Raw genomic sequence first — 25928 nt, forward strand, 5'->3', positions numbered from 1 at the left:
AAAAGGATGACATTTTGTCTCAGTGATGTTCTACAGAGGTATCAAATATTCTTTTCCTCATATGAAGGGTCATGGTGCAATTATCAAGTGGTCAGTGTATGGTGGAAAAAAATAATTAAAAATGGAATCTTACTATTATATTGTCAATAAGATCAGTTCTCAGGCATATTCACTACATGTGAAAGGTTTAAAAGAAGAAAGATTGGCAATTCCTAAAAGCATGTCCTTTCCCTAAGACTTCAACCTTTCTCCTTCAACAGCCTCCTTTTCCCTCTATTCACTTTCATAACCCCTCAACCACACTTATTTAAAAGAATAGTAAAAACTCAAGGTATTCCCATTAATATATTATTATAATAATGAATTATTAGAAGAAATAACTGTACATATGTCCACAGCATGCAAGCACAGTATCTCTGCTTTTCAAGGACTGTTTTAGCTAGGAATTTCTCTCTCCCAAAAAGTGACTGAGGTTGCTGCCCATCATTCTCCCAGTTCAATGAAACAGAACAAGCAAAAAAAAAAAAAATCTGCTTTGATCCTCTGAGCAGACCTAAAACATGAAATTATATTAATGCCTTTGGACTACAGGAAAAGAAAAGGGATTTCTTCATTACAGGAGACAGGGGCTGCTTGGCTTCTCTGAGGTTTGCAACAGATCCTGTGTCATTTTTCAAATATTGCACACAGAATCTGTGTGACAAGCAAGAAAGCAGGAGTCATCCATCACATCAGCTACACTAACATTTACTGTCCATTTTCCCATAACAGCTGGGGGTTGAAATTCAGCTGAATAACAGGTTTTTTTCCAAGTCGAAGCCTTAATACTGTCAGGTATTGAGGGATCTGTCTTTCTTCCCTGGAATACCTAACATTTAAACAAAGCTTTCCCACTGTCCTTCTATAGTATATGACATGACTTATTTTTATGTAACTAGCAAGGTTTTGAAAGATCCTCCTTTGCTTTGAAGTAACAGAGCAAAATTAACAATACTTTGCTTAGAATATATGACAAAACGGACAGCCTGCGATAAATTACTTATTTTCCATATATTCTAAATAAAGTAAAACTAATTTTCTTAATTTCATCCCAGAGTCCATAAATGGACATTTCACACATGGTACTACCTGAAGTTAATCAGATGTTGCAACACGTTCCTTGAGCACTGTTGTGAATTTTTAGTTTCACCGTAGTACTCTTCCACAATCAGAGTAAAAACGTTTTATTAAAATTTCCTACAAAAGCATAGGCTTGAAATTCGCATGTTTGAAATTGAATAAAACAATATTGGGAAAGTTTTGATTCTCTTTAAACTGATATTTATTTGTGTGCCTTAAATCCTTTCGATTTCATGTAAGACTGCTGCCACTACAAAAAAAACTTTCTGCTTTGCTCAGCAGTGTTGGCTAATGGCATCACAATATGTCTGCTTAAGTCAGATCATAGATATCTCAGGAGATGACTTTATAAATCAGATGTTATGGCAAAATTACAGATGTAAGGCTATTTGTATACCATCTCATTACAGATAATAGAGATCACAAGAAATACTAGAGGATCAATAATGAACTCAAGCTGAACAGCAGAGGAAATCACATATAGCATGCAATTATTCTTGCTTTTAAGAAAATATCTTCAGGCAACTTATTTTCCATCAAGATGCTGAGAATGAAAAGAGCTTATTATAGCATTTTGCCTATTATCCAGGCAAAAATGTGTTTGTCAAAATACTAAGTTGACATTATCTATTTCTTTTCATAAGCATGGTGACAAATAACTGTCCAGTTTGCCTTGCATGCATCTGGAAGTATTAATGACACTTCTGCATGGTTAGTTTAATAGCAATGGTTAAAACTGCACGTAATTGATTTAAATTAGATAATAATTAATTTTAATTCATAATCACATGCAGGGACAAGTATGCAAATTATGTATAAGCTAAAGGCACATTACACAAAGAATATTATGAGTACTAGAAGTGGAAGAATATCAAATATAAAGGAATACTAAGTTGTGTTTAAACTTTTTCCTTTTGGTTTACTAAAATAATAATTCATATACTTAGTAATATGTGTTACAGGTTACTCATTAGTATAATAGAACTATATATAACTATCACTCATTATAACATAATTCACAAAAAAGAAAAAAAAATCAGGTCAAGTAATTAAAAATAAATCTCCAAAAATTATTGGAAGGAAATTCTGATCTCCACTAAAAATGATGCAACCCCGTGAAAGTTGGGTGAACAGAGATTTCAAATTTGCATCATATTGAAAAAGAGAAAAAAATAGCACTAAGCATCACTATTTGCTATATACTATTTTGTGTATAAAACACAAAACTGCATAAAGCAATCTGAGAAACTTTTGCAAATGGATTGAGCACATATTATAATTGGTTCAGCTGATTAGATCAACAGTGACTGAGATGAGGTAATTATTCAGGTCATCAGTCCCATGAGAAGTGGTGTTTATATGCTACAGAAATCCATCAAGCACATAAGCTTTAATATTATCTGCACAAAATAATTTAGCCTGACCTTTTAGAGAAAGGGCTCTAACAGCTTAGTCACATACAAAAATATATTGGGAAAGCAACAAAAAAGGAGCTGGAAATTTAAGTGAATTTTGTCCCACTGTTGATTAGACAAAAATCCCTATGCCTGGAGGGGAAGAAGGGTGAGGATTATCCAAGGAAAGTGATGAGAAAAGTGTAAAAGAGTATTCAAGCAGGGTTGGAGCAGAGGAACACAGTAGCCTGAAGCACAATCTTGTATCCAGAAGAAAGCTTACAGTGCCTGAATGCTGAAGGCACAAAATTGCCACTTTCACTTCACAGCCTTGAGAGTGCTCACGGATTCATTTCCCAGTGTGAATTGCACTCCACTAGCTGAAAACATGGGCCAATGCATAGATACCCACCATTTCCCCCCCCTCCATTTCGTGGGATTTGTTCAACTTCACTTGTTTCATAAACACCTCTTGTATCAGTCAGGCCACATGTCTTTAAGTAAAGGTATAGCTTGGTGTATGTATCATCTCTGCAGCAGACTTAACTTAATCTATTCTAATCCAAATCTCCATGATCACCTCTAAAAATAGGCCCAGGAAAGTTCATTTTACTGTGCCTGCAAAAGCTTGCATTACACAACAAAGAAGGAGGTCAGCACTGGAGTGCACTCAGGATTACATCTGGCAGTGGCAACAGCCCTGCAAAAACCTGCAAGTTAACATCTCAGTTGAGTTGCAGGAGCCCTGGGCTGCATTGCCAGATGTTCTGCTACAAGTTAGGATAACACTTCATGATTATACCTTCAAACAGTAGCAACCAGACTTGTGTGATGAGTTGAAAAACCTTTTCTTCTTCTTTCCTTTCTGAACCTCAGCTTGACACAAAGAACTGAAGACCTGAAGATGTGAACAAGAGCTAGTAGCAGCTACAACTAAATCAGGTATCTTTTAAAGTTGAGGCACTTGAGTTAGGAAATTCAATGGGATTCCACTGAAGTGTGTGTATATATATATATATGTTATGGAACAAAGCAATATCCAGAATGAAGAAGTTTCTTTGGACATAGAGGAAATTGGAATTGTTTTTCTGAAAAGAGAAGTGACATTTGATGTTGTCCAAAATTAAGCTTTGCAATGTATGTGAGATCCCTGGTCACAACAGAAGTAAACAAGGTATGATTTTAGAAAAGGAATATATAAGGAAATACTGTTTCATGAAAATAACACATCCTTAAAATGAACCATCAGATAGCCTAGTGGAACTTATTGCTATGATCCATACATTAAAAAGAAGTTATCTCTGGTTTTGATAACATGGTAAATCAGTCCATGTTCCATCTTCAGACATGGGCTCTGCGTTTCTGTTTATGGGGTGCCAGGCTGTAAAGGACAGAAAATACTTTGGGTAGATAGCAGGGGAAATAACACAATTTTTATCAGGCTACAGTTCACATTTTCCAGTTTATTTATATTGCCATGTTAAGTACAATTACTAAATAGTGATGAACCCTGAGAAATAAGGCAGCCTTACTAATCCTCGCTTTCCTGTTCTTATAGACTATACTAATCAGTGTTAATACTCTCAAATGCTAGTGCTAAGTTTTGGTAGTATTGACAGTAATAACAAATGATACACAGCAGCCAAATTAATACATCCCTCTTTCCTATGCCTTTTTTTTTATATCTGTGCTAGGCACAGGTCACTGGTTCTAAAATAAGGGAGACATTTATAAAACAAACAAGATTCGTGACATCAGAAAACCATGTAAATTATGTACTGAACTTTAATGGGGGGATTCTGATGTAAACCCTGAAGGCATTTCTACTTCAAATCCTGTGCCTGCATCTTAAGGTGCTTTAAACATTAGCCACCCAAACCATGAACTGCTGAGGGCTGGGGAGGCCGTGTGATGGACTCCAACCTATGTCAGGATCCTGCTCCACAGAATGGTGAGATGATTTTGTTTTCATTTCTCTGCCTTCCACTGGCTTGCTATGCAATCATCAGAAAAGCTTCCAAGGGCTTTAAACCATCCTATGAACAAGGATTAAGTATTTTCAGATCCTTAAATGGATCTGGAAGAGTGAAGAGCAGCGAAGTGCTGACTCCTTCCCCCTGTGAACATCTGGGGCTGGGAGAACCTGCTGCTCCAGGCCATTGCTGCACAAAGCTGCAGTGGGTTTGAGAACCCCTGAATGAAAGGGATTTTGTAATAAGGCTCAAAATATACCTCTTTTGAAAATAACTATATAGAAAACATCTTGTAGGATCTCTCAATTGCCAGATTACTTCACAATCCAATGTTACAGTAATAGTCTTCCTATCAGTTATATAACTGAAGGATTTTGTTTAATTTTTTTTTTCTGAAGGCAAAACCCCTAAGAGCTAAAAAAACAATAGTCAAAGGTGGGTCATCTAACAGCATAACCAAAGCCTGATGGGACTGGTATCCTGTACTTTTTTAAGAACATTCAGAAACCTGTTCAGAGTTGAACTGCAAATCTTGGGTCTGACAGACACTGCTATTACCTTCTCTCCTGGTGCCTAAATATATTCATACACATTTAGGATAAAAAGGAGAGCTTGTGGCATTTTAAAAACATATTTTGTAGTGCATTCAGAAGCAATGTGGAATGCATTTTGTGCACTGACATAACTGTCTGAAAGTGCTCTCTTTGGCTTTCAGGCATATGATTCAGCTCCTCTCTATCTCTTTAATAGATAAATTTTTCTTTCTGTTATGGTCTGTCAGACACAGGCTGACCGTAGCTTAGATCTGTTGCAAGAGGCTAAATGGAGTGTTTGAATGCACAGGTTTTTTCAGAAGAACTATCCAAAAGGGATGACTCACAAAGTCTTTGTAAGCAATAAATTTCATTTTGACTCTGGCTATAAGATAAATGTACAGCCTTCTATTCTGTCATAATATCTCATCAGAGCTAATCTGTTTCTTCTATAAACATTTTAAAGGCCTCAGTGCATTTTCACCATAGAGTTCTCTGAGGAGGCACTGCAAGTGATGAGCTTGCAAGCACCCTCTTGTGGCAATGAGCTCCTGCAATCCTAATAGGAAAGGCCTTCCCAAAAAGTTTCCATTCCTTTCCTCCAGCTTTTGTAAATTAATTTTTCTTGTGTTTCTCTGAACCTTTCAGTTGTGGAATTGTAGCAGACCCAAATCTTGTAAAGAAAGAGCCCAGGAAGAGGTCTGTCTATCAATGGCTTATCTGCCACAGTAAATAAATAAACAAATAAATAAATCCCTTTTCTCAAAAGGAAATCAACTTGATGAAGAAAAGAATCCAACAGGATGAAGGCCCTATTCCTACCAAAAGAGCTACTGCATCCCCTTCTTGGGACACCAAAGGTGGAGGACTGCCTTCATGCTACACACAACCCTGCATAGTCCTACACACAAAAGAACCAGTTTATTTCCTCACCCTTTGACGTAAAAAAGATGTAGAGCAATAAAAGCTCAACTTGCATCTTAATCTGCCATCTGACAGTAAGTTTCATAATGTCAGTGGTTAAGTAACACTATCATTATCTCTTCTTCCCAGGCTCCTTTATTGCTTCCTTTTCTATAACACTTCTAATAATAGCTTTCCCCACTGATCTTGGATCTTCTAATAATAAGCCTTATTGATCCTGGAACTGACCTGAATGGACAGAAAAACTGAAGTAAAATTTCAGTGAAAATAGAGAAAGGGAAATAAACAAGCTGCCCTTTTACAGCAGAGGGCAAGTGATTCTCCCATGATAGAGAGGCAGAAGTATGAAGCCTATACGATTCACCTTACCTGCTTTAGATGTGTTAGACACAGCATCTTTTTTCCAGTCAAGAGGACAACACGGTAACAACAATCAGTAGTTGTTGTTCATGAAAATGCAAGGTAAGTGCTGATATTCAGGAAGAAATGTAGGCTTCAATATTGTTGGTACACATAAAAAAGGTTCTCCAACTGGATCAGGTGTTACTATTTTACTTCTATCAAGCAAGGATCCCACTGATGGGATCTTAGGAGCTTGTCTCTTTGGATCCTCATTACCTACTGCAAATGGCAATGGTTCTTCAGATGTCAGAGGATCCAGGTTCTAGAAAGCCCTTATCATTATGCTTTCCACAATGAAAGCGCTTCCTTTACCTAAGATGTGCACATGGTTTTATCTAGACTGTTTTTCATCTCAGTTATGTCTCTCCATTCTTTTTCCCCAGCTCTAGCAAGGCAGCAGATTTCTTCATGCATAAATATGAAAAGTCTCCTGCTTCTCCTTAGAAAAGAAAGAAACTTCATAAGCAATAGATACATCTGTGATAGAAGGTGTCTGTTTTTTACTCAGAGACCTAAATTGGATTTTGGTATGGATGGATTAGCAGCAAGTCCCGTGATCCTAAAAGGCTGCAATCCTGTTATCTCCCTGCTCCATACAATGCAGCTGCTGTGGAATATCACAGGTGACCATTTTAGAGGCCAAAATCTGGATGTTTGTAAGTTTTAACTCTTGAATTCAGGCTTACGAAACTTGGAGGAAGGTGCCACAATTCCTGACCTTACAAGAAGTGTCTCATTCCTTCCCAGCTAATACATGCTGCTTGTTACTAGTGCTCCACAAATTGCACTGAAAAGTGGCCTACACAAAGGAAGAGAGAAAAGGTCTTAATAATGGCAATTTTTTTTTAACAAAGCTTTGATAAATTCAGTCTCTGAATACTGGAAAATTTAAGTTCTGGGGGAAAACAATACCTTCAAACAAGTATGCAATTTTCAAGTAACACAAAGTGAACTAGCTCTGCTGATATTAAAAAGTATTAATTTCATGCCCAAGCTTTCTATCTTTTATGACTGTGAGAAACACTGATGACTATGATCACATTTTCAATTGCAGCAGAAAATGTGAATTATGCTTCTATTTTTTTATATAAATATGCTCTTGTCAAGGGCAAAGAGGGTTGTGCTCCTGTGACTTACACCTATTCTTACAACTCTGTAATGCTCATGGTTGCTCAGAGAGCAAGAACTAACTTCTATTATAACAACCATCAAACCACAGCTCTGTCTCTTTTAGGAATAAAGAAACTGATAATATGCATACACCACTGGAGAGGAAATCCAGTATGCCTCAGACTCCCCATTAAGGAATGGTTCCTTCCTGATGGTTTAGCATCATCCTGGGTAAAGTGCATCTTTTTTAACAAAAGACAGAATTACATTTTTGAAAGATCAGAGACTAGTACTTGGCTTATTCAAGGACACTGCTGCTGCTGGCTTGCAAGTCCTGCTGAGTAGCCTTACATTAATTAGCACTGTATTTTGGGAATGGGCTCGTCCACAATGATGTTAATCTGCAAGAGGCTCAGCTTGGTTTATTGTTTGAGAAAACACACACTGTGACATGGAATTAATCTATTCAAAGGGATCTCTCTTCCTCTGTTAGCTCACTGTTTTTTGTAGGTCTGACTTCTAAAAAATCCTGAAAATGTGGTTCTAAAGCACCTTTTTCTCTCTTTTTTTTTTTTTTTTTTTTTTTTTTTTTTTTTTCTTCTTTTCTTTTTTTTTCTTTTTTAAAGTGTGCGTTCCTATTTTAAAGTTCTCTCTTAATATCTCAACTGGCTAAATAAGGATTCATCAGCCACTGCAGGTTAACAGGTATCAGTGTATGAGAAGAGAGTTCAGCAAAGGTGAAAATCATGTTTGGAATATCCAAGTGAAAGGCTTGGACTAGATAGGATGGCAATGCCATGTTATCTGTGTCCCATCAACTACAGTACTGCAACTTCAGTCGTGACAAGCAAATGTGGTACACACTCGTACTGTGTGTCATCACCTGCTGGCAAGATCTGAGTGAAACTCTACCTGCCATAGGTACAGTCTTTCCTCCTGTATGGAGCCTGTGACCACCCTGTTTATCTCAGCCAAGTGTGTAGGTCCATTCAATACAGGCTGTAAAGCATCCTACCTCTGTGTCTGGATCTAAGAATTTCATCTTCTAGTAAATAGTACATATTCATCTAAATAATAAAAAGGAACATAGGGAAGGACTGAATATTAATATACTCTTGAATTTGAAGTTCTGAAGATAGAATTAAATATCTGGAAAAAAAAGAGACAGGAGTAGTTTCACACTCATGTTAAGATGTTTGGAATTACTAGAGCTGACCTGCCTTTGTAAAAACCTGTTAACTCATTAATACAATATATCCACTTTCTAGAACAGTATGAGTCAAGCAATCCATAAATTGTTTCTTTTCCTATTTCATAAAACTGGAGAATATTTGAGTAAACTATAAAATTGATTTCCTTGAGTCAGAACTCCAGGAGTCCATATAAGCAGCCCACTTCTTAATTTAAGGACCTCTTACTATGAGAGAATTGGTAGACATTTCAAACACAGTTTTCTTAACAAAAGAACTCTTCCTGAAATGAATCACAGTACAAAAAAAGTAGTATGTATCAAACACATCAAATAGAGGTTTTTCAGAGCTGTTTTCCAGGAACTTGACATAGCTCTGTGCCCAGAGAAGCTGAATTACACCAGAGTCTTCAGGTATGTCAAGACCTTGACTGGCATTTCTGTTTATAGAGGCTCAGTAATGTGAGCTGTATCTCAACACAGTAAGGGACCTCCTGATGCTCCAGACCGCTGGAGGGAGAAAAAAAAAAAAAAAGAAAAAAAAAGAAAAAAGATAGCTGGCTTATAGGGAATTTTCGACAAACAGTTGGAAACAAAGACTCCTCACCAAAGTTTTCCAGTTTCTTCTGCTGAAGATTTGTAAAATAACACCTTTATATAAAATAAAAGGATACAGAAAAATATTGTCTCCCTGACTGACTCCACCTCAGTTTGTAACATCTGCTACTGTTCATCTGCAGACTATGTCCTATTGCATTCAGCATTGGTCAAAATGTATAGAAGTTATTGGGGTACCACCTTCACACAACTAAGCATTTATCTGTAGTCATATTATTTATATCTCTGTTGCTTTCCAGGACTTTCTGATGGGTTTTTTTTGTTACAGGGGGATACTTCCCATCAGACTGACAAGCTCAGAAATATGGAAATGTATTTCTACTGAAGACATAAACAAAGGTACATCAACAGCTGCAGAGATATCTCTATTGTAAAGGAGAACCTTTGGTAGAAATGGACTTGGCTGCTTCGAGAGACTTGTCTGTTACAGTGGCACAGAGTTGACCTGTAAACATAATTTTCTTCATTTTTGTGGTGCCCAACTCCAAAGCAGTAGAATTTTTTAAGAGACAGGAAGAAAGAAACCCATTTACTTTGAAGAAATATTGCAGAGAAGATTCCATTAATACTTGTGCAATTTGTTTTTTTCATAATAATAAGAGCATGATAAAGAAGGAAACTTCAACCACTGGATGGTTAGCAGTAAACAGGAATAATTATAATAAAAAGCTAGGATGAAGAGTTGTTTCTTCATGAAAGGAAGACAGTACATGTTGGTGTCACTAAATATTCTATTCTCAAGGTATTAAATATTCTTAATGTAAATTTTCATTTGTGCAGCCTCATTACATACATTACACTGAACAAAAGCCATTGTATTTCCACCCCAAAATGGAATAGCAGTCATTTTTCTCAAGTTAGTCTTTGTTCACTTAGCAGCCACTCAGAGGCCACACTCATGGACAAATCAAGCAGTTCTACACAAGTCTGAGGAAAACCAGAAGAAGGGCATTTCTAGATTTGATTTATGTTTGAATATACCCACCCACAATTAAGATGCTAAGGTTAAAAATTTTGTCTACAACTTTTTGACACTTCTTTTTGTTTCATCATAAATGAGTACGTGGAGCACAAGCTGTCCTCCTTCAGCAGCAGACCTTTAGGAAAATCCTTAGACCTATGTGTGCATGGTCCAGGAACAGCCAGCAGCATTACACCTGCAGGCTCCATGTAGAGCCCCACACCAGCAGCACACCGTGTTGCAAAAGCTTCTTTTTCTCTCACCCTGTGAATGGACACAGGATTTGGGAGCAGCAAACAGTTTTGCATTACCACCAATTCTGCACATGTGCTCTTTCTTCAGCCACAATCTCTGGAAGAAAATGTTTCTATATTTTTTTATATTTTCTGTTCTGCATTTTTAATTCCTTTAATGTGCATTTTATCATCCAGCACTGAATGGTTTGTTTCCTAGGACTGACTCTCCCACCTCATTCTTTTGCCAAATAAATAAATGTAAAACTAATACTTTCAGCTCTGAAAAGGTAAGAAGTGATGTGCTAGTGATGCAGTCTTCAAAGACCATAAGTCCTTTATTTCAATAAGAAGAACTTTCCACTTCCTACAGAAGCACACCAGACTGTGTCCATCACTACCAAGCAAGGACCAAAACCCTTTTCACACCTCAAGAAGGACACACAGGTCAGGTGAAATTGTTTCAGCCTCACAACAGCAATGACTCATATAGGAGCAGTAAAGGAGATATATATCTTAATGATTTTAAAGAAAACTCTTTTTCAGGTCTTTTCTGTTTTTGAGTCCAGTCCCCCCTACTTTTTCCTTTAAGGTGTGTCCTAACTCATATTACTCAGATGGATATTAGAAAGCACAAGGAGGAAATACCAAGGTCTTGCCTCTATTGGAAAACTGACAACCTATGATTTCCCTATTTTTAAGCTCATGTACAAGGAAAATAGCTTTTTCATCTAGATTTGACAAGTTCTGATTTAATGGCATTTTACTGTCCATTTATTGTCACTTATTCATATTAAATTATTTGTGGCATGAGGAATCTTACCTGTATGTTCCTTTCCTCATCTGACATCCCCAGCACAAATATTTACTTAGGGACAAGACCTCCAGTTATCTTAGAAAGATTTAAAATCTTTCTGGACAATATAAAATACCTATTCTAAGTAATATCTCCTTTCCCTATCACTTCTACTAACATTTTTATCACTCTTTTGAAATGCCTTCATCTGGAGACTAGCTGTGAAATTGTCAATTTCCATCAGCTTTTATTTTTAATTAATTTCCAATTAAGGTGACTTAGTTCTGTGCAAAAAATGCTGCACTGCAGTAAAAATAAGATGAAAGTTTGTTAAGACCCTCCTCTCTTGCATTGATGACAAAGGCAAATTTTTACAGAAGTGAAATGAAATATGAACAAGTATTGTCACCTTCCCCTTCACAGTTCATCAGAGCACCTTTCTCATGATCTCAGAAGACACTACATTTATTTCCTTTTTCTTTTCCATGAGGCATAGAAGCAAATTTAGATAGCTTACAATTACTGACCAATTTTTTCACCTTCTTCTACCAGATTTTATAAGAACTCTATATCCATTAGCTAAAAAGATCACAGAGTAGCAGGGGAAAGAATGGTAAAACATGTTTTTCTCTCTGTTTTCAGGCACCTGAAAGCAATAATAAGTTTTCCCTTATACCAGACCATTTTCAAATGTTTTGCAAAGCATTTGGAGTTTCTTTTGCGTTTGTCTGGCACAAAATGAGAGAATGCTCCTTGGCACTAGTGCAATATTTTTAAAAGCAGAAGGTCTCGTCTTTGTATTTCTACCTCAAAATTATAGGTAGGGTGTTTCCTATTATGTTCAGAGTCTGACTCCTTCAATCCAGCTCTGGTAAGAGACAAACAAGAATAAATATGTAAAATGAAGGCTTGTTGCCATTAGCTGATAGCAAAAATCACCTTCTTCCCCTTAGTATTTGAAAATCTTCTATTGGATGTCTGTACAGAAGAACTGTTGTTAATAAAATGATTGTACAAAGTGTTATTGCTTTGTTGCAATCATCTTAAAAGTTCAGCTAATAGAGGTAGACTTTAAAATAATGTATTTTGGAATGATATTGATTGCAGTAGCAGAAATAATGAGGTAGAATCTTTCCAGATACACTCTCTGAGGACCTTAAAATCTTTAAGGGAACAACAGGGCATGACTGCAGGAAGGAACAGAAGTAAGTTTGTGAAATTAATTACTATATTATTTGAACATTTTTGTAAGTTTTTATATCACATTAGCAATCCTCAGTTGCCTTTTTGCCAGAGACTGTTAAGCTGCCAAACTTATCTTTCTGCTTAGACTCCTTCCCTAGTTGTAACTCCTATTTCCTGTAAGACACACAATAACAATTTAGTGATAAATCAGCACCAACTCAATCACTGTACTAAAATATAAATTAAACAAGGAAGTGGAAAATACCATATTTTTAGACAGGTATTTGAAGTCTGAGTTAGGTTTCTAAGTGCCATTTCAAAAACTTCCTCCCCAGAATAATGTGTTATGTGGACATAGCAAACAGTAAACATACATTGAGATCACCAAAGGAAATTGCAACTACTATGCTGCATTACAGAAACAGTAACAGTGATTTTACAGTGATTTTTTTTTTTTTTTAATTATCTAAAGAACGTAGTTCACCATCGATATATTTGAACTAAACTTTCAAAATCTGCAGGTTGGCAGATAAATGACAGTAGACTAGTTAACAGAGGATATTAATTACAGAATTGTAACTTTTCTGCAGACTCAACTTGTCCAAACAATAACAGCAGTGTAAGAGACCTGGGTGCTGAAATATTTAAAGGCAGTGGCTGGGTTCCCCTTTGAGCAGTCCAGCACGAAGCCAGCAACACTCTTTTCAGCCTGTTATGTTTTACTTTTACTACAGTAAAACATACATAGAAGCCATGCAGAGTGAACTTTCCCCATAGCTGTTCATTACCCACGAATGTGGCCTTACCAAGAGGTCCACCATAGGAACCTCTGCCCCAGCAGACACAGCAATGGGGAACTGGGCTGGAAGTGGTACCAGGAGGGTGCTGCTGCAAGGTCACTGCCTCTGCCTGGGCAACCATGGTCCTGGACCAGCAAGGTCCAACATGGAGCCACTCTCCCTTTGCACTGATACCAAAGGAGACCCTGTGTTTTTAACACCCTTACTCTTTATGACAATTAGTTGGTGATGTAATTTCTTTTGCCACATGGTTACTGTCTGTGTTTAGCAGGGTGAACTGATTCCTGGACCTAGCACAAGAGGGTAGGAGTTTCTACTGATTTAGTACTAAAGCTCCAAAGAACATAGTATGTTTTAGTGACACCTGGTAGCTAGGGGATTTCATAGTTTTAATGACAGCAGAAATGAGAGTGCTAGACTTGAGATATCAGACAAACTGTAGATCAGCACCATCGTACTAGAAACCTTCAGATAATTAGTTTTTAATTTGAATGCAGATCCTTAGAGGACGACTCGTTGCCTGTATGTTTGTGATTTGTGAAATGCATGATAACAATCATGTAGATGCACACCAAAATACTGCAGCTCCATTAGCATCCATCTGTGAATGGAGCCGCTGCTCATACATCAACTGCACAGACTGTAATAAGCATAAACTAGGTCAAGCTAAAAATGTCCACAGAAAGATAAAATGAAAATAGTAAGTGAAAGGCATTTCACGATCTTGTGTCTTGGAGAAAGATAATTTGGGTGATAAATTTTAAGAGAAAGGCTGACATTTATTCACCTTGTCTGTTTCTTTTTTTTCCTTCTTTTTGTCCTTGGATGCTTTTATTCTTTATTGCTTCTAAAATGTCTCATATGAGTACTAAATATTTCGATGTTTGCTTTGTGTCATATCACTAACAGGAGGATTAGGAGGCATGGTGGGAAAAGACTGCAGTATCTGCTTAAATACTTCAAATGCAAAAGCAACTTTTTTAAAGTCTTCAGACAACTATATTTATTGCAACAGGTGTAAATTGATGAGGCAGCTCTTGCCTGTCAGATTTTATTATCTCACTATTGCAGGGAGTTTTCCACATCCATGTAGTGGATCCAATATACTTCATGGGAACTCATATGGAAATAAGTATTGTAAATTTCACTGAGATATCTGAATTCAGCAAACTGCATGCATTTCATTTTAATTCAGGTAAGGTACTAATAAGATTACCATGTACCTAGTACGCAGTTCAAGTTCCTATTTGCCAGGCAGTTCTCTTCAGGGGTATCTTCATGCATGGACATACCTGTTGCATCCTCAAGAGAGTTAAAAATGGCCTGGCTGGGAAATGCCCACTGCCCTTACAGCAATAGGGTGGTAAAACAAAACTAATCACAACCAAAACCAGCTTCCTTTCCATACACAATAAATAGACATCAAGGGAAGATTCGGTCTTGATAAATGGCAGCAGGATGCAGCCCAGTGTGGACTCTGTTCTACTGGCTGGTGATGGCAGGAGGTCAATGGAGAACCACAGAGCCAGCCCAGTCTTATCAGACAGCCACTGCCTGCAGACTGTGGGATGGTGTTTGCCTGGGGCATTGCACTGATTTTCTGCCCCTGGGGTAGGAGGAAGACACTTTCACTCCATTCCCATGGACATTGAAATTGTTTTGCTTCCCTGTCACCCTGAAACAGCAGGCAGTTTCACTCCCTCATCAAACTACAGACTGGGTTGCCCTCCAGGAACAATGTGGGGTTTATTCCAGGCCAGCATTTCTGCACAGGGAACTCAGCTGCAGCAGCCCTGCAGAGCAGCACCTATGGCACCTTCACACTGCCCAGGCCCCCATGCAGACAGGGCTCATCTGGCAGGGTGGTGATGAAGTGCCTTCAGCATGGCAAGGAGAACAACCTCTTGCTTCCCAGCCTGTGGGTTTCCTCTGGCTGCCTTTGCACTGCCCATCTAGGCACTTACAGTGCAGTAATGCTTCTCTTGGAGCAACCAGAAAACTTTTTTAGTAGCTCAGAAGGAGGTTTTAAGTCTAAACACTAAGATTTCATGAATATCGATAATTTTGTGTTCCAAAACCAACCAGTTTTGTTATTCTACGTGCTTTGCCTAACAAGCTATTGCTGTTCCATTGTCTTTACAGAAAATCTTTTTTTTTTTTAATAAAGAAAAATACTTGAAATCAACTCCACCACAAGTGTGATTATCGGCTCTGCCTTCCCTTGAAACCTGTCACATGTGATGCTTCCTAACACACAGAAGTATCCTACTACCTTCCAAAGACAGTCAACCCTTTCCTTTCAACCACACCATAAAACACTTTTAGGCATACACAGCTAGCTTTCCCATGTCTACCAATCAAATGATAAACAGGTGTGCCAAGCCTTTCTTTATAAGAGCAATAAATAGCAAGATAAGTAGGTTTTCTAAAAATAAAAGTAAAAAATAAAACTAAATATTCCATGAAAAGCTGATTTCTGTCACTTTTCCACTTCAGAAAGCTTATGTAATGGCTTATGTGTAAGCCCACCTCTCTCCAGTAGTAATAGAGACAAAAGTCCCCTGAGGGTTCAACTCTGAGCTGTGGTGGCTGCTGTCAGTATCTCTCACCAGCAGCTGTGGGTCTGTCTACACACAGGCTGTCCCAAAGATTGGGCCTCACATACTATGAGGCAAAGAGGCAAAAGACTGGAGAAACGAACAACAACAACAAAAAAACAACCCAATAGTCAAAAAACCCGACATATGTAAGAGGGTATTACAGGATCAAGCTCAAAACCTTCTACATCCTAAACATGTGAAGCAACAAGAGTCTGACCGTGAGTCGTTTCCATTTTATATCAGCTTGCTTTCAGATTGTTCCCTGTGGAATTAAACAGACATAACAGAAAATAACAGAATTGAAAAATGGGAACTATTTCTTCATTGTGGGTTTTTCCCACAGTGGATACAATTTGAATTGCTAATTCACTGCCAGATGTGCAACTACAGGCTCTGTGACAACCATCCTCTTCAGACTGGGCTTAATTATTTCTTTTTGTGACACACTGGCTATGCTACAAGATTACATTTAGCCCAGGTTGGAGAGTCCTTATTTCCAGTTGTAATGAAAAAAACAGTAGAAATAGGTAAATTCAAACCTATGTGGCCTAACATTTTAAATAATATAGAAGAGTAACCTTCTGAGAGAAACTTTATTTATGAAAACATCAAATGTGAACTCCTGTCTCAAATAAATCCCATGGGAGCTCTTCATTGATTTCACATCCCACAGAGATTTTTTTTTTCTACTGAAAAAGTCTATGAGCAGTTTTTACTAAGTGGGCTTTTTGTAACTCAGCCCCAAAAGTTAACCGTAATTCCAGAGTGTAGTGACAGGCAGTATAAGAAGAACAATACAGAAAAATTGTCAGCAGGCAATGTACTTCTAGTCTCAGTTGCCAAAATAGCTATATAGAAGAGCATGATTTGTATAAAAGTACTATGAGAACTAGAAAAGGTACTGATATTAATGACAAAACCTAATTTGGGAAAAACTGAAGCATCATATTATCACTCTGTCATCCTACCTTGCAAGCTCTCTCTTCAATTCTGAAAAAAGTACCCAGCATTTGCAAATAGATATTATACCAATTTTAGTATCAGTTAATAATTCCCCAAACCATAACGCAGCAGGAAATATCACTAGTCCTTTTGACTTATGCTAGTTTGGGCTCTTTAAATTGAAAAGCCTTAAAAAAAAAAAAATAAAAAATAAAAAATTAATTAGGATTAGGAGAGCCACTTAGGACTCAGAAAAACTGGGCCCAAATGCTGGCTGTGTGGACACTGCTGGTCTGCTCCAGAGATTATAACTCTGAGTAGGGTGAATGTGCTCTTGTGTTGGAAAGATCTTATGGACATTTAAGGGAGAAAATCAGTTCAAATAATCCTCCTTGAGTAATTCGTCCATGAGAATATAGATTGTGGCTCCTAGGAATTAGCAGTGGTACATTATGCACTGAGAAAAGAACCCCCAAGAGTGTCCTGGAAAAATGCGGTAAGGAAGCCCAAGGTAATATTTCTTACCTATATTACAGATATAATCTGTTGAAGACACAGTTATAGATCTTTCATAATTATTGATGACAGAAGTCCCAGACAACCAGTCTTGTTAAATAATCATTAGCTTTTTAAATGCAGCTATATTTTATTACATCTGGAGTCAACTGATGCTCAGTTGGATAACCAGGGTCATCACTGCATTTCTGAAGAGCTCTGCAAGTCCAAATACTTGATTTAGTATAGTAGCATGAAAGACTGCTTAAACTAGAATATAAGATTGCAATGACCTTTACTTCTGTGCTACCATCAGGCTAAAAACATCCCTCCTATTCCACACACTTTGCGTTAAGCAATTTGTTAAAATTCTTCAAGGAAACCTCTCTTTATCACTGCATAGCTTGAAACTACACTGCACTTGTACAACTTTCTCATGTTGATGAGGGCTTCAAATCTGCATCTATCAACATCAGTAAGAGTTATGTCTTTTAGCCGATGCTGCTTTTGACGCAAAGTACAAATTATATCCTAATACCTGTCAGCCACATGGAGGATGCAGCAGGTCTGGTCACTCATTTCCAGCACTCTGCTAAAGGCCTGCATTTCCATTCTTCATGTCTCAGCACCCTCACGGTCCTTCCTAAGTGTTCCCTTTACTCCACAGAAATCATGTTCCGGGCATATCCTTTTCTTTTCCAGGTATGTTAAAGGATATGCCACTGTGCCAGGTTTACAAAGGCATTACTCACCTCACACTCCAGAGGAGTGCAGACAAGGGCAGGCAGGCAGACAGCAAACCTGCCCACGCACTTCTGACAACGCCTCCGACTGCCCATCTCTATCAATCTGGTCCAGGCTCTGATTAGCTCACTGAGTTCCCGCTTAGCCAGCTGACTTCATATTTTCCATGCTCTGTCTACTCCTTTGTGACGGCTTCTCCTGAGCTGTAATTACGGGATTTGAAGGGTTTCCGATTTGTTTTGAGCAGCTTCTGAATTTTGAGGTCTGCTGCTCCTTGCTTTGCCTTGCTTACTCAGTTTTTAAACACATACGCATCTCCAGGGACATTTTTTTAGTGCATTTGGGTATTTCTTCACTTTTTTGAAGGATTCAAATTAGATTACTTTTGCTGCTTGGATCTTTTCAAAACTATTTCCACCCTAAAAACATTACCTTTCATGGTTGGTAAGTTTCAATGCAACCCTTCCCATGAGACTACCTTGCATCAGAGAATATGAGGAAAATGAAACTGCCTGTAAAAGAATGAAAGAAGTTCCCAGTGCTATAGCAGATGACATTCTTCAGATCCTTTTTCTGCCATGGGGTGACTTACACTATGTGCCATGAGAACGGAAAAGAAGTGTCTGACAAGGAGATCCTCACCACACACTGCTGTACTGCTAGTTTTTTGGGGGTTTTTTGCACACTAGCATCATGAGGACAACAAAAATAACAACAACAAAAGGTTAATGGTGTGTTACACAAGCTCTGGCACTTTCTGTGATACATGACTTTCTAGAAAAGCATCATGCAGCCCAATATTCCCTCACCAAGGACACGGGAACTAAACCACAGGCTCCTTCTCAGCCAGTCCCAGTTTCAGGAGCACAGCCCTTTGGCAAAGAAAAATTTTCATGTCAACTCCATGAAGTACTCACTGTGCATCTCCCTGTGAAAAACTCTGAAGGGTAACGCTGCCTAAACTTTCTGAGTTGCCTGACACATTCTCACTGTGGCAATGCAAAGCCTGTGAGCTGCTTTGCCTTGCTGAGGACCAGTCTGCAGCACAGAGCAGTGGGACCAGTACAATGTGTCTGATGCCTCCAATGCTATCATGGGTCCAATAAGGACACCAATAAGTGATACCATTCCAAAATATCCTTTTACTGCCAGCAACACACAAGCAAACTTAGGCTGCATTCAGAGAAACATCTCCACTCTGTTCAGGGGGTCCCTCTCAGATGCTCTCCAGCACAGTGTGTCCACTTCAGGAGGTATGTACAGTGCCTCAGTGAGGGATCTTATGTTCCTCACCTCTGCAAACTCTCTCAGAAGTCATCAGAAGGAGGCTCTTTAGCAGAGCATGAGGGGACAGCAGTCAGAGCATGAGCATAACAGACATGTCTGAATCACTCTCTGTAAAAACCCACTGCTGTCTGCTGAGGAGAGAAGGAGAACAGGGATAACTTCTTCCCAATTCATGCACTACACCATGGTGTGAACCACACCCCAGGAAACCTCTCCTGCTCCTACTCCTCTGGGCTTACAGCCGTGGCTGGCACAACCCTATGTTCCCACAAGTTTTTCAAATAGGTTTCTCGCCAGGACACAGCTAATTTATTTTCGTCCATTTAGTAACAGCAACTTCCAGGGTTTTGATGCATTGTTGTCCCTCCCCAGGTAATTTGTCATTTATTTTTTTTCTACTAAGTATCACAAGAGGAGTAATAGAAAGATATTTAGATCTAGAAGAACGACAGCCTTCAAAACTCTGTTTGCTTCCTTAAAAAAAAAAATAAAATCCAGGTCTGCTTGGTGACAGAGCGGCAGAACTACTGTGCCTCAAAGGAAAAGTTACTCCAGAGCAAATACTGATCAACAGTGCCCTGTGCAAAGTCTCAACAGCAAGAGTTAACTGAGTTCAACTATGGATTTAGGAATATTTTCTGAAAGTTGAAGATTACGAGCCACATAGATTATTATGTCATCACATTTTAAGGAGGCAAAGCAAAGATCACAAATGTACGGTATCCACATAGAACAACAAACTGAACCAGGTTATATTATCCATTAGACAATGAGATAAAAAATAAAAAGCTGAAAAAGACTGCAACAGAATGTTTTTGCACATATATCAGCTCTAAAATACAGCTACAGACTATTAATATAGACTATGCCACATGGATGGTTAACAAAAAATCTTTCCTCAAATGAGCTGCAGTAATTATTTTCAATCTAGTATGACAATGTCTTCACTTTCTTTTCTCTCTCTCCAATCCCTTATTGCTTTCTCTATTGTCATGGCAAATTTCTAAACTTGTTTTCGTTCTGTGGTAACAGAACACCAGATTTTGGAACGCTGCCCTTTCTGAGTATACATAATTCTGGTCTCCAGGCAAGATTTAATATGAAGTGATGCTGAACTTATGAGATGCAAATATGTGAAATTCTGGAAATGTGGATAGTAAGGAGGCAAAACGAAGACCCACAGCACATGGAGAAAAGCAACATCATTTCCTGGATCACACTCTGGCCTCAGCCAGATCAGGAGATTTTGCTGGAGCCACCATTTAATTTTCTCATATATATTTGTAAATCCCTCTTTACTGCCAGCACATGGCAGGTAAATACATCAACATCAATGAAGGAGAGGCCTGGAGCACCTGCCCTCTGAAAACAGTCTGAGAGGGTTGGGGTTATTCAGCCTGGAGAAGAGAAAGTTCCAGGAGACCTTATAGTGACCTTCCAGTACCTGAAGGTGCCTGCAGGAAAGCTGAGGAGAGACTTTTATACAAGGATGTGTGGTGAGAGGTTGAGGGGTAATGGTTTTAAACTGGAAGAGACTAGATTTGGGTTAGATATTAGGAAGGAATTCTTTACTGTGAGGCTGGTGGATACTGGAACCCTGGTTACACAGGGAAGTTGTAGATGTCCCCTCCCAGGAAGGGGATGAAGGGACAGGTTCAAGGCCAGGCTGGATGGGGCTTTGAGCAACCTGGTCTAGTGGGAGGTGTCCCTGCCCATGCCAGGGGAGTGGAACCAGATGATCTTTCAGGTCACTACCAACCCAACCCGTTCTGTGATGCTATGATCTACTATTTGTATATTATTTGCTGTCATAATTATTTTCTAAATATTTTGATATTGGAGAGAAAAGGGGCAGTACCAAGACAGTCTTTTGAGAGTCCATATACAGAGAGCAGTGCAACAGCAGATGTAGGCATCAGCCCTTTGGGGATCCTGTGCAGACAATGATATATAATCTGCTGGCTTTTTAACAGCAATGAAAACAAGACAGAAAGGGTACCTGTCTTCAGGCTACATGTGGTGACTAATAAATTGGTTGTTGTGGAGTCTGGTTTACTGTAGGAAGGAGAATTTAACGAGAACCTGTGCCTGGCAGGTGGTTCTGCAGCTCACAAAAAGAGCACAGGAAAAACACACTTCTGTAGAAACCCAAATGAAAAGTCTATCCAGCTGTGGCAAATTGTCTCCACATGAAAGAATTGATGTATTTTGATAAGAAAAAGATTGAGGAAAATATGTAAGTTTACCTCTGGATATTACCATTTTTTTAAATAATGCCTTCCAAATCTTAAATTTACACATAGCCTTGCTTTAGAACCAAGGTAAAAAATTAAAACCAAAACAATTGCAAAACTCAGGCTATTTGTACCCAGGTAAATTTGAAGAATGTTACCATCAGGAATTTTTTTCTTCATGCTACATCTTGAGATTTGAGTTTACTTTCAGAAATATGGTATTGTCTTACTACCATAACCTGTTACATATTTTATCTATTTTGAAAAGAAAAAAGAATAATTTTTAAGTTGAAAGAAATGAAACTCTCCTGTATATACAAAAGAAGGGTTAACAGATCAGAGTCATGAAAATAATTTTATTGCTTGAAAGCCCTCGCTTCACCATCTTCCTTCTCAAAAAGCAAGTTATTCTTCCTCTTCTCTCCTGCCTTACAGAAATCTTACAAGAAACAAAAGTTTACCCTATTTATTCATCGTATTAAAAAAAATAAATTTATCCATGTCAGATAGTACTGTAAACAAATATCCTGGTGAAAAGAGATGCTGAAAGCTATGAGTACAGATTTCAAAAACTGGAAAATTCCATTAGCACAAGTGGTGTATATAATTCATTCAGTTACTTTCTGGCAGTAAAACTAAGTGCTGTTTATGAATAATGTGCAATGGTTCTATACAACATGCAAATTCAAGTGCTGCAAAAACTCCACAGAAAGAGCATTCAAAAGGCTGAGGGAAACTTCTCTTTTTTCAGGTAAGGTTCCCTGAAAAAGGTGGGTTTCTGTTGCAAAATAATGTGATTTTTTCCTGATTGTCTAAACAGCAGTGGCTGGGGGAAAAGTTAAGACTGGAGGCACAGAATCAGAACATGAGCTGGTGTTTCATTTGGTATTTTACTAAGGGCCTGTGGATAATAGACTGTGGCTTAACCAGGTTTGCAGGCTGATAACCTGCTCCCATCCTGGAGAAGAGGGGATGAGGAGCACTCAGGCTGGCCAGCCCTGACACAGGGACATCAGGACTGTGGTCACACCTGGTATTTCAGCTTCCCAGAAGAGAAGCTGCTCCCATCCCATTCACATCTGTCTTGCTCTGTACTGCTGTGAGGATTCATATTCCCTCAGGCAGAGAGAGAGCTGAACTCATGTCTTCTGCATCATTCATGAGGCTTCCAGAAGTTGCTGAATTACAGAACTTCTTTGTTGCCATTTAAAAAAACATAGAAAAGATAACCTGATGTCAAAGTTTTATTTCAGGTCAAACAGAATACTTGCTTAAATAAGAAAAACTTTTGGGTTTTTTGACAGTGTGGAACTTTCTATTTGGATACAGGCTAAAATCTTGTTTCTTTTCTGGGCAGCTGGAGTGATAAAGAAGAGTAACTTGTTTTTGGGGACGTGAGATGAAGAAGGGTGAATGTACTCTTTTACTGCCCTGATCTGATCACCTCTGCAGAAAGCACTACTGGGGGATGATGCCTCTCGTCAGCTTTGTTACATGCCCTGGCTCAGCCCTGCATGACCCCAGCCCTGAGCCAGAGGGCTTCCCAGATTAGCTGCATACCCTCTGCTGGGTGGGAGTTCCACCCCTTCAGAAAGGACTGCCATGAGTCACTTGGTCTTTTACACCACATATACAGGGGGACCAAACCTCCTAATTGTCACACACCTGAATTGTGCTTAATTAGTGGAGGTGAGCATCCATGTAATTGCCAGGCCTGGGTTGGGGCTGTAGCTCAGGCCTAAACCTCATACACAGAATTGCTGTATATCCAGGATCTTCAAAATATCCTGCAATGTATGTTTGGATCATACATGTTACTAAGGGTATATAACTACACCATTTGTTGGCTTGGGCAGAAAAGCTGATCTAAAACTTTTTTACCCTCCAGTGCTCATTCCAACCCCCATACTATAGCCTGCTACCCCCTCAGATGTGTATTTACATCTTCTGCAGAAGTTTAATGTAAATCAGAGAACTAAAAATATGTACTGAAGAATCCAGGGGGCAGGGGGATGAAGGTGGGCAGAAATAAAGATATTTTGTAGGGAAAGTCCAACACATGTAAGACAAAAAGCCCCCCTCTGTGCAGCCCCAAACCCAAATTATTGCATTACTTTTGAATTAAAGAACATTTACTTTACCAGGCTGTGCAATTCAGTTGCCCGACTGAAATCACTCAGGTTTTCTTTAAAAGCATTGCTGTCACATACTAGTTGTTGTTTACGCAAAGTACTTCTCTACAAGCAAAAATTTTAAGTTTTAATATGACTTATAGTGAGAGGAGCTGCTGTTGCCTGTGTTCTATAGTGTTGCTCAAACGTCCCAGTTATACATTCCTCCAGAAATCTTTCCAGAGTTTTCCCCTTCTGGTTCAGTGCAGTACACTTCTGCCCCTGCACTTAACTAGGTAGCAGGTGAAAACTGAATGACAAACCTTGTACTGACACAAAGCCCCAGAATAGGCCACCATCAACAAAAACATCTGGAGAACTCCAAAAAGCCTGATACTAGCACAGGAGTACCCCAAGCCTTGCTTGGCATTCTAAGGACTGGAAAAAAGTTACGTTTTGGGGGGAGCTAAATTAAAAAAAAAAAAAAAAAAAGGAAAACACAAACTTTGATCACTTGTTCAAATTCTCAAGATGAAAAGCATGAAGTACTGCATGTGATGGACTGGTCAGCAAAGAGGAAGGTTTAGCCCTGCTGCCCACAACAGTTGCTAGCAAAGCCACTCTGTCCCAAGTAAACTGCTGCAAAACAAGATCCAACTCAAAACCGATGACGGGAAAACAGGAATCTCAACCTTTCTTCCAACAAACCAGACTCATCCTTTGCCAAAGTCATAAAAGTTGCATCTAGCCCGGCTTTGCACCTTTCTCCCACCCCCTGCTGCAAGGGCTCCCGTTCCCCACGGGGCTGCGGACCAGCCCCCCTTCATATAGAAAAAGTGTCTCCCAACCCACCCACCCACCCACCCCTGCCCGCCTCCTGCCTCCCGGCTCTGCTCCCCGTGGGGGCTAGGGCGTGGCATGGCAGCTGAGATAACTCTCCCCTCCGCGGGATGGGTGGGTGCCCGCAGCTCCCGGGGCGGGCCGGGCAGGGATGCTCACCCGGCGGTTGCGGTCGGTCTCCCGCACCTCCTCCTCGTCGGGGCCCTGTCGGATGAGCGCCTTGAGCACGATGGTGTTGTTGGTGCAGCAGGCTCGGAAGAGGCTGAGCGCCTCGGGGCTGTCGCGCTCCTCCTCCAGGGACCAGCGGTCCTCCTCGTCCTCTACCCCTTGCGGCGGGTAGAAGGAGTCTTCTGAGGCGATGCTGTAAGTGTCGGGCAGCTTGGAGAAGTCCTCGTACTCCTCGCTGTCCTCTTCCTCTTCATCCTCTTCCTCGTCCAGCGCCTCGGCTCCAGCCCCCGCCTCCCCCTGCTCGGGGCTGCTCTCCGACTCGGTGCTGGGCACCTCTTTGGCCGCCGCCGAAGTGGGGCAGACGCGCTCCCCGGCCAGCTGCTCCCCGTCCCCCGACAGCAGCACCATGGTGGCCCGGGAGACGGGACGCGGGAGCTCCCCCCCGCCCCGACCGGAGCCCGGCCCCGCGGACAGCGGCTACGCCGGGCCGCCCCGGCCTGCTGGCTACGGGGCACTGCCCGGGGGGGCGGTCACAGCACCCGGAGCCCCCGGCAACCCACTCCCACCCGCCGAACGCTGCCCGGCTGGCAGCTGCGGCCCTTCTCCGCCGTGCAAATCCGCGGCCGGGCAGGGGACGGGATCCCTCTGCCTCCCCCCCACCTCACGCAAGTTTCAGGCCCCTCCCGTGGGGGGGCCCTGCAGCAAGCCGGCGGCTGGTCGCTCCCGGGGCATTGCTGCCCTTCGGGGTTCCCCTGGAGCCGGCCCAACAGAGCGGCGGCTGCGGGGAGAAGCTGCCGGCGGGCAGGGCAGGTCTGGGGAGGGGAGGCTGTTGTCAAACTCCTGGCCCGTAATCGGCTCAGCATCTCTTTGAAGAGCTCGGGACTCCGGCTTAGCGCGCTGCCATCGGGGGGTGTGAGGGGGGGTTGTGAGGGAGTGGGATGGCGGAGGGGGGGTGCGGGGGGAGTGCAGAGGCGGTGTGCGGGGGGGAGCGGGCAGCTGCGGCGGCTGCTCCCTGTGCGCCTCGACCGGACTGAAGCTGACAGGTGGGAAACCCGAATTTCCAGAGCACCTCCGAGCTCCGAACCGGACCTGCCGATCCGATCTCCAACCAGCCGCCCCATCGGCATCCGGGCGGGGGAGGAAACTCGGCCCCGCCGCGGGGAGAGGGGCTGGCGGAGCTGGGGGCAGGGCAGGCAGGGGCTGCCCCTCGGTCCTTACGCACGAGTGGTGTGGTCCCGAAACCCGGACGTGCACGCCAAAATTTTCAGGA

General features: G+C 40.6%; 1 protein-coding gene across 1 annotated transcript in view; it reads right to left on the reverse strand.

Moving 5' to 3' along the window:
* ANKRD33B (ankyrin repeat domain 33B) overlaps positions 1 to 25066 on the reverse strand; it is a 42832-nt gene extending 17766 nt beyond the window's left edge. The window contains exon 1 of the mRNA XM_030445769.1: positions 24650 to 25066. Within this exon, the coding sequence (XP_030301629.1) occupies positions 24650 to 25066 (417 nt within the window). The remainder of the gene's footprint in view (positions 1 to 24649) is intronic.
* Between the last annotated feature and the right edge of the window lie 862 nt (positions 25067 to 25928).

Source organism: Calypte anna, chromosome 2 (genome assembly GCF_003957555.1).
Source record: "Calypte anna isolate BGI_N300 chromosome 2, bCalAnn1_v1.p, whole genome shotgun sequence".
In the NCBI taxonomy this organism is placed as follows: Eukaryota; Metazoa; Chordata; class Aves; order Apodiformes; family Trochilidae; genus Calypte; species Calypte anna.